General features: G+C 31.2%; 1 protein-coding gene across 1 annotated transcript; it reads right to left on the bottom strand.

The window, feature by feature from the left end:
- Nucleotides 1–1130: 1130 nt before the first annotated feature.
- Nucleotides 1131–2866, bottom strand: LOC124921540. The gene is made up of 5 exons (XM_047462213.1): nt 2551–2866; nt 1822–1936; nt 1643–1732; nt 1463–1561; nt 1131–1383 (listed from the first exon to the last, which is right to left on the bottom strand). Exons 1-5 carry the CDS (start codon nt 2850–2852, stop codon nt 1282–1284), a joined length of 708 nt encoding a protein of 235 aa, XP_047318169.1. The 5' UTR covers nt 2853–2866; the 3' UTR covers nt 1131–1281.
- Nucleotides 2867–10777: the final 7911 nt, after the last annotated feature.

Here is a 10777-nt window from a genome sequence, read left to right on the forward strand (position 1 = left end):
ATAATTTGGATGATGAAGTAATAACGAAGTTAAGAAATCAAGATCACGAATTCCACGTGTCTAACATCCATAAAATAAAATAAAAAAAAAACTATTTATTTTTTTTAAAAGAAAATGACCATGATAAAGACATTTTTTTAAACTTGATTTTTAATTTACATTCCATTAAAATGTCTCAAACATGAACATTTTTATGTTTTATTTTAATATGATTATATTTTTTATTTTTCTTCTACACGAGTGACAAACCACGCTAGATTAGATTCGTGATCTTGTTTTCGTTCCCCTTTGTCGACTCTAATACGACTTTTAAAGAAAATGATGAATTTACTATTCAATTTCTCTCATTTTACAAATATACATTTTATTGAGAATTGATTAAAGAAATTAGACATAAAATTTTCCTTTATCAAAAATCTTGATTTTAGATATGAAATCTAAAAATCTCTTATAATTTTATTCATTTCATAGTTTAGAAAATTTTAAAATATTTTCATATTTCCACACACACCACAGTATTGGATGACAATAATATTAGTATTGAAGAATACTTCAAGAAATAATAATTCACTTATGTTGTAGAATACATGAGTAAATATTAAAAGATTTCATTTTTGTCGGTGTCTAACAAAAAAAATACAAAAAATTGTCAAACCCCATTTCAATAAAATAAAGTTTAATTGATCAGGTAAAAAGGGTGTAATGTAAACTTATTGAAAAATCCACCAAACTTAAATAACACTTGTTAGAATAAAATAACTCTAGTTGTGCTTAACAATCTTATTTTATTATGTATGGACATTTTTAAAAAAGAAATTAAATTTATTGATTGAATTTCAAATTATCTAGATAATTTAGCTTCATCCAAACTTTTTTTTTGGTCTTCAATTTATGTCATCATATATCTGAAAAGATTTCCACAATAATTGCTCACTAAAATGACTATGAATCAAAATGGGAACAAAAAAATCCAAAATGATACAATTTAGAAACAACTTTACTTTAGAATTTAGATAGAGAACCAACTAAGATAATAGCTAAGGGAGTCTATGTTGGCAATGACTGATTTCGTATTTTTTTCTTAAAACAAAATTTGCTGTCCAATCATAGATATTTTAAAACAAAATAACTATGTAAAAAAGAATACTTTCCCAACAAAACCAGTCACATTCTGAAAACCATAATCTAAAAAAGACAGAAGAAGAAACCATCTCCAAAACTACAATAATAATCATACAAAATGATTCAGTGGAATTGCATAACTCACCACCACCCTTTGTTCTACACTGTTTTGGCTTTCAGAACCTTCTTTTTAACCAATCTTCTTGGCATTGAATTATTCATACCGATGAAGAACAGTATTGCCCCAAACAATGCCAGACTCTAAACAAAATACAAAAAATGACCATCAATTATATTTCTTATCTTCAATCATAAAGAGAAAATGGACTGTTATTTGTACCTGTGTAAACTTAACAAAAAGTTGACCATATTCTTTTCTGTCATCATCGTAGTTGTAGAAGTCGTACAAGATTGGAGTGGCTATCAATTTGTGAAGAAGCTGAAACAGAACTAAACTGTGAGATGAATTCAATATCAAATTCTGATAAAGAAAAAGAAGAAGATTATGCCTACTACAGACCAACAAATAGGCTCCAATTGAACTCCCAAAGATGAAAAGAAAGCTTCCCAATCCCTTCATAACAATTGAAGCTGCAATTAAATGTTTGATCTGCCAAAGAAAAGAACAAACATATCAGAAAACAATTACATTTTTTTTCAAAACCATCTAATATATCATACTGACTAGTTGATTATTACTTCAACATCTGGCACTTTCAACCCAGTATGATCAGTCACATGCTTCAAGAAGATATTGAACTTGGGTTTCAGGGTTTTGGCCGCTGGTCCACCATCAACCCCAAATTCACTGAACCTGAGAGCCAACATCAATGGTTCATTATCTTCCATTTGCTTAAAGGGAAAGATGAATACCCAGCCATAATATATTAACAAATATCAAAGGCTACCATTTTCCTTTTGTTGTCTTCAGAATCAACAACTTATAAGAGCCTAGATAAGAATCTACAAAGCTCTGTTACAAATATACTAAAGAAGATCAGATAAACCTAGGCGAGACCTTCATAGCCATGAAATTTGAGAAATTACAGTCAATGTTCATCTTCAACAGAGACTGAACAAAACCACAATCATATATATACACTATTTTATAAGAAAAGAATACACCCTAGAGGGTAACTAAAACATACAAATATTAGATCTATTGTACAAGTATCAAGTATTAGCGATCAATGGCCAGGAAAATCATCAAATGCGGTACTAAACCAACGAGATCTATGATAAGCAGAAACTAGCTAAACATATTCTTGGAGAATGAAACAGAGTTCATCTGTATCTTCCAACAGCAGCAAACTACGAAGCAATAAAACATAGCATGAGATGAAACTACGGAATCGAGAAAAGAACGTGCTTAAACAAGAAGAACGAAAGCATAAAAGGATGGATCTGAAGGCAAAGAAGCTAGCTTACTCTTGCCAAGCTGAGAGAATGAAGACGGAAACGAAGAGAAGTCTGCCGATGAATGAAATGAAAGCCATTGATGCAGAAATCCGTAACTTAGAAGAATTTAGATCAACCTCTTCCTCTTCTCCGAATCTCGATGTGTAAAGTTGAAGAGAAGAGAGAGAGGGTGTCCGGGGAAGACGAAGCGGGAGAAGTTTATGAACACCGACCGATTGGTTAGCTGAATTTTGAGTGTTGATTTTTTTAGATGCGATTCGATTCGATTCGCGGATGATGATGATGTTAGGACATTGTTTGTACGATGACATGTGAAAATGGTTAATGATTCCGCACCTACGGACACGTCCGGTGAACCAATCACGTCTTGTCCGGGCTGGACCAATTTTGCAAATGTGGCATCAATTTTTTTTTTTTTATTTCATAATCAAGTGAATTTTAAAAATAAAATAATAATGAAACTAAAATTTTCAATATTTATAAATTATATTATTTAATTTATTAATTAAAAATTAATTTAATTTGAAACATAATATTTATTTAATTAGTATATATTAATATTTTTTAAGTTTTTTTTATTAAATATATATATATATATTTATATTTATATTTATATTTATATTTATATTTATATTGAGAAATGATTTAGACAACAAATTTATAACAAAATCAATATCCACCTTGCACATTTGCATGAGAAAGAAATTAAAAAATAACTACTAATAATTTATTTTTAATCCCCGTTAATTCGTATTATTTTTTTAAATTTACTTCTCCCGTCTCTTCAGTTTTTCTTCATTTTCAGTTTCTTCTTTATTTTTTTCCCTTTCGATTTCGACGTTTCCCTCTTCGACGACTTCAACTTTCTTCTTCTTTCTTTTGCGACATTGGCTTTCGGCAATTTCTTCCTTATTCCACGTATCTTTTTCAACAAGTTCGAAAATGATAAGTTTTCAATGACAAACAACAATATTTCCGAACAACATCATTTGATTAACCCTAAAATGATGATTTGAGTATCATTTTATTTTTACCTTTCAGAAGAATCAATTTCCTTCAACTAAATTCAAATCTGTCGAAAACACTAACGAAAGGTAAGTTCTCGGACATGATTTTCCAGTAGTTAGGTATATCCCGAACATGGATAACTTGATTTACTGTTTGTAAACTTTTTTTTATTTCCGTTTTGGCTTCTGGATCTGTATCCATTTACAAAAACCTTAGTTGAAGGACTATTGAAACTACTCTTAGTCACACATTTAGAAATAAAAACCTAAATATTATAATAGACCTACTAATACTACTAATATTGTGTTACACATTTTAAGCAAGTTATGTGTTTGTTTTGATAATTACAGGTTAATGATAATAACTCTTAATACTAACAAATTCGAGTTACAATGGATAACCTTAAACTAATTTGCAAATCTGGCCAAAGTTATCTTAAACTAATTTGAAAATTTTAAACTAATTTGTTCAATTTTCAGTTATTTTTCCCAAATCGTATTTCCTTTTATATTATGTTTTATCCAAGTCTTTTTTGAATTTTTAGTTATATAGGTCTATAATTGACACAAACATTGAATTTTCAGTTATATAGGTTCTAGAAATTTGCACCAATGTAATATTTTGGTCATGTTCGGGACTTTTTTGTCCAAATAAAACATGAATTTTTATTTGTTAATCATGTTTCATTTATCTTTTTTTTGTCCAAGTGTTCAAATAAAACTTAAATTTTCAGCACTTTTATATTGTTAATCGTGGTTCATTTTTTTTATAGAGTATATAAAAGAAATCGTCGGCCCTCGCCAATAGATTTTTCATTGTTGGCCATAACTACTACAATTGATGATCAAGAGTGTACAACTCCATCAGCTCCCTCTGCACCATCCACTCCCTCAGCTCCAACACCTCCCTCAGCTTCAGCACCCTCCGATCCCTCAACTCCAACTGTCCCCAAAAAACAGTCACAACATTTTCTTGACTAGGACATCGTCAATGAGCCTTTTCAATCTACTTCAACAATTGACATATGAACAAAAGAGGCCTGAAGGTCATAGGCTTTGAAGGCTTCTTTCATTATGCCTTTCAATATGTCCGGGTGAACTCTCTCGATATCTCGTTAGGTCATTCAACTACAGTAGGTGTGTGATCATCCTACGGAATGGCAAAGAAGTCAAAATAGACGAAGAAGATGTTTAGTGTGTATGGGACATCCCTAGAGGGGAGATTGAAATTGTCGAGTCACATGGAAACAATAAAATGTACCCCACCCACGTATGATGAACAATTAAGGAGTGGAGGAGACAAATGCAAAACAATGGCGGTCCTAAAACAACCGAAATACTTTAGATGATTCTAAACAATAGAGCAACTGACAATAATTTTAAGATAGACTTTGTAGTCTATGTTCTTAGCAGCTTTCTCTAGACCTCATAGAATTAACAATAAATGTATAGAGTTCTTCCAAAATTTACATCCAAAGCATCATTAAATTATATACACTTCTCTTACCCAATTTTTGTACCTACAAGCATAAAATCCTGAAATCTATATTTGATGTCAATAATATCCGAAAGTTGAATGGATTAATTGATGTCGGCAAGAAGTGGAAGATCAATGAAAATAGTCATTTTCACGGACCACATACATTTCTCATTATAAGTAATCTTTGTTAGTACTTTAATTCAGTGGTTTATTCAAATATAAATGTAAATGTTCTAATATATTGATTCTTGTTTCAGTTGTGCTACATGGATAGGGTCGTAGACCCTGAACTCCAACTCTAACTACCTTATGAACGATAATTTCCGATATTATCATGTTTAAATGATAATAATCTAAGAAATATGATATAAATGGAATTAAAACGAGGAGGATTTGAATTTGAAAGAGATGTTGGATGCCTTCCACTTCCAAGCACCCACTTGGATGAGCCTGAGACGGTGGTAAATGAGATGGCAGATCAGGTGGCAGATGAGATGGAGGAGCCTCAGACTGTAGAGACAACGCCTTAGATTGCATAGGATGAACCTTAGATTGCAGAGGATGAGGCTTAGGTCGCGCCAATATTAACCTTCTCTATCGTTAAAAATGCATTAGACATTATTGCTAGATCTGCACAGAATGTAGAAAAGCCACACAAGTGTTGACAGATGTAGCAGCATTAGCACAACAACAAAAAATGAACCCATCTGTTCTATTTGATTCCTCGATCCATGTCTAGTAGAAGGCTATGAACTCATATAAATTTCTCAGGGATGACATGCACAAATATTTAGAAAGACACCCCTATAGAAGAACCTCAACTCGAAGTGATGGTGGTTTCCATACATCCTCAACCCGCAGAAGTTCGAGTTGAAATACACCCAAAGTGGTGATTGGGTAAGAAAAGATGGCACAATCAGAACAAAGTCTAAGAGGAAGATTATTGTTGAATCACCACCCAAAATGGTGGTTGGGGTAGGAAAAGATGCCCCAAAGAGAACACAACAACCGAAGAAGAAGATTAAGAAAATTTAGACGACGATGGAAGTTGAAACACCACCTGAAGTGCTGGTTGTTGTTGTTGCTATAGAACCTCAAGCCTCACTTCCGCTTAGAACACAGTCTAACAGGAAGTTTAAGATTAAGAATTGAGCGACAGTTCAAGTTGAAACACCACCCGAAGTGGTGGTGGTTGGTATAGATTCTAAACTCATAGAGGTTTGAGTTGAAACACCACCCGAAGTGGTGACAGTTGTTGGAGTAGAAAAGAAGCCCCAATTAGAACACAAGATAATATGAATAAAAACCTATGTCGACTCTTTGCTCTTCATACACAGCAACAACTTCGAACAAATATGTCAAAATGTTCAAATCATTCAATATAACTAACAAAGAAAAAATTGATGTGGAATTAATTTTTGCAGATTTGGACTTAAGGTAACATCTTTAGAACTCTTCATAGTGATTATAATATTTTCTTATCTCTTATCAGGATGTGTTTTCTTCATTTATCTTTGCAGTGAAGTTTTATTCCATAGTGAGCGAGTCACGCTGACCATACTCCATATGCTTTCATTGAAAAGTGAAAGTTATGTGGAGTGTAGAATAATTGATGCTTGGACCCAAATTCTCAATTTCAGGAGTAGAAACATCCCAACATCTAGAGAATTTTCTTTTATACATTAACATATGTAAGCTTTTTTTTTATCTTATTATTATCTTTGTTTTTTAATGTGATGTTCATTTGTAGAGTACCCATCGCTATGAATATTTTTTTTCCCATTTCAATTAAAAAAATGAAATTATTTCATATATCATCTGAAGACTTAAGATGGTTGGCATTATAAATAACCTCTCCAATATTTTAGAATATTCTCATTTTTCGGCTACTTAACCATATGACATCTTAAATAAAATGATCATTTTTTTGCAGATATTCTTTCCTATTTTAGAACATTCACATTTTTATGTTTTCTACATTAACATGGTAAAAAAAACAAATCCAAATAATTGTCAACTTTCATTGTCAGAAGGTTTACATTGGGAGGAAAAATATGAAACATCTCTGGCCTTAGTAATAAGTCAAACTTCTCTATCTAAAATTGTTTTTATTTCACATCTATATCTATGTTTTTTCTTTCCTTGGTAAAACATAAAATTATTTTTGTGGGCTTTATGAAGATTGCTGACTCAACTATCGCATCGCTGCTTCAATATCTCAATTCATGTTTAACCTTTTAAAATATCTTTGGTAAGACCCGGATAATAAGAATGATTATGGAATCTACTATATGTGACAATTGGAGACATATACATGAGATGAAGCAAGATTGAATCATCCTATGAACAAAAAAATATGTAAATTATTCAGTTTTAACATGTTGATTGTTTAACATTTTTATTGTTTAATATTTTTATTGTTGATAATTCTCTGTCCTAACCCGTTGAAACATATTTTTTGAAGGCCAATGCATTAATTGAGTTGTTGAGGATAAAATTTGGAGCAGTGATCCTGTTGTCAGAAGTCAACATTGTTAGAAATGAATTCCCTCCAAAATTACGTTTTCTTCACCAAAAATGTAGAGAAAATTTAAAGAAAATTTAAATAGATGAACACAAATTGTAAAATAATTCCATTTGTTTATATTGGAAAATACATTGTTTCTTTATTTGTTTATGAATTAGAAATTAATATCATTTGTTTATAGAGATCTCTTTTTTATATTGGAAATTACATTGTTTATGAATTGGAAATTGATACAATTTATTTATGGAGATCTCTTGTTTATATTGGAAATTACATTGTTTCTTTTTGAATTGGAAACTAATATGGCCATGTTTGGGACATATTGGTCCCGAACATAGTCATGTTCATGATATTTTAGTTCAGAACATGACCATGTTTGAGATATTTCGGGATATTTTGGTCCCGAATATGGTCATATTCGAGATATTTAGTCCATGACCATGTTCATGATATTTTGGTACCATAATGACCATAATGGTCATGTTCGGGACATATTGGTCTCAAACATGGTCATGTTCAAATTTTGGTACCATAATGACCATAATGATCATGTTTGCATTTTGATACCATAATTTATGGTCATATTCGGGACAAAAATGTCTTGAACATGATCATGTATGCAAAATTCTTCACGTGGAATACAGAACAATAAAAATAATAATACCTTTCGAATTCTGGATTTCTTTCTACAACGTTGTCTTTGCTGGGTTTCTAAACATAAAAACGATTTAGAGCTCGTTAAACTTTAACTGAAGAACTTGGTTCACTATACACAATAAAATTAAAATAAATGTTTTGTATAACTGAAGTTGAAAATGAAATAAAAAACATATCATTTCGGCGAACATATTTTTGTTTTGTATGAATGAAATGTATAAATCTAGGGTTTTGAGTTTTGAGAAGATTTTCACCGGAGAGAGTTAAGAGTGAGAGAAATGATTTCAGAACAATGAGCACGAAAATTGAATTTAGACATAAATTATTATTATTTATTATTATATATTTGTTTTTAAAAATTTATCTCTTCTGCACATGTGGTAGTCCACGTTGAATTTGTGGCTTTTCTTTCGTTATAATTTCGTTGCCTCTATCGACTCTCATATATATTAACACCACTCAATATTTTTTAAATAATATCGTAACAAGTTTTTGGGCTTATTTGGTTGTGGTTTTTTAAATAATTTTATTTGTGTGAGAATATGAAAAATTGAGTTATTGATAAAAATATTTTTTTTCTTCAACTAGTTTAGGTATTTCCACCATTGGTGAAGTATATATATATATATATATATATATATATATATATATATATATATATATATATATATTATCTTTAATGATGATGTTGTTTTTGAAGATTTACATAATTTGTTAGATTGTAAATCTCAATTTGTAAGAACATTGTGTAACTCATTATAAGTGCTATAGTGAATGGTTTAAGCGTTTAAAGGTTCCATGAATTTTACTCTTCTTGAAAGGGTTTTCCATGTAAAGTTCGTGTGTTCTTATAGTTTGTTATTTGATTGGTTGATTAAATATGGATAAGTTTATAAACGTGACACTAAAATATAAAAAAATATTTACGCATTACTTGGTTCTTTTTACATAAAAAATGAAAATAAAGAAAAACAAAGAAATTAAGAAAGTAAACAATAAAACAAAAAGGCAAAATCACCGAGCACGAAGTTGCGAGCAATGATATCACCCGTCGAGTCCATATTCTTATCGAATCTCACCTCAAGAAGCGTCATGATAATAGCGTCGTGAATAGACCTTATCGGTCGTCTATAATTGTCAAAAAAATCTATAGTTCTACTCTATAGCCAAATAATCCACAATAAAATAACGAGGATAAAATTCCATCGTTTTAGACATTGGATGCCTCCACCCAAACCTTCCAACAACTATCAATAGACCTTGACATAACTCATTGAACCATGATCAATGTCCAAAGAAGACTCCAAATTCTAATATAGAGTGACAATAAAAAAGGAGGTGTGGAGCTGACTCCTCCTCTTTATGGTACATTCGACATTGACTTGCTATCATAAAGTCATTACGCTTAAATTTATCATCGGTTAAGATACCTTAATGAATAACCATTTAACCAAAGAACCCCTATAATGTAGCATAGTGGTAAAAGTTGGCTTAAGATACCGAAATGTCACGAGTTTGATTCCAATTGAAAGCATTTTGAATAGAAACAGGGGGCATGATTGTGGAGTGTCATTCTAGTTCTCCTTAATTAAATAAAAATTCAACCAAAGAACGAGATCTTAATAATAAAGTATAACAATGACCAACATTAAATGTATCTATATCTCACTATCGCATAACATCACGAATAAATGGGTTGACCTCCTTAGAACCATCAGTTCCAAGAATCTCGCATTATTGAGGACTTCATCACCCCTAAGGCGTGTCTTATATATGATCCTGTTAGAAAAAATACAAGAGTGCAGATCAAACATGACCTTGATAGTAACATCTATACAAATGAAAATAGAATCAAGCACCTGAAATATTTTGTAGGAAGACACTTGCCCACACCAAACGTCATTCTAAAAATAAACTAAGACTCTATCACCAACGATAAATATCTATTGTTCTCGAAATTACTTTCAAATGATAGAAATACTCCCAAATACTACAACCAACTAGACGATTGGATAACTTAGTGAACCGAACAAACATATCTTGATTATACTTTCTCTTGATTAATTTAGCCCAAAGACTATCTTGCTTTTACGCATCTGCTACATTGCTTAAAGAACACATTTGTATTAAAAGTATACTCAAACCTCCATCTTTAATTAATTTAACTTTCTCCCAACAAATCAGATGAGTAAAGGAAGAATTTGACGATCCCCACAAAAACTTGTACATAATTCTCTCCATTTTAACCGCCACATATTTGTAGATATCGAAGTTAACAAACTTTTAATAAACACTAATCGACCTCTCTTAAAAATTATTTTATGCTTCCATGTTAGAAGCTTACCCTCCATCTTACTAATAATTGGGTCCCAAAGGCTTTAGATTTGGTTTTACTACCCAAGGGAAGCCCGAGATACATAAAAGGGAAAAATCCGACGCTAAAACTGAGAACACTAGCCAACCTATTACTTCTCTTAGCTGAAATAGGGTTAGAAAAGAAAATTTTGAATATGACCAGATTAACACGAAGCCCAAAGCAAGCTCTAAATAGCCCAAAAATATCTC

The sequence above is a fragment of the Impatiens glandulifera genome, chromosome 1 (genome assembly GCF_907164915.1).
Source record: "Impatiens glandulifera chromosome 1, dImpGla2.1, whole genome shotgun sequence".
Classification (NCBI taxonomy): Eukaryota; Viridiplantae; Streptophyta; class Magnoliopsida; order Ericales; family Balsaminaceae; genus Impatiens; species Impatiens glandulifera.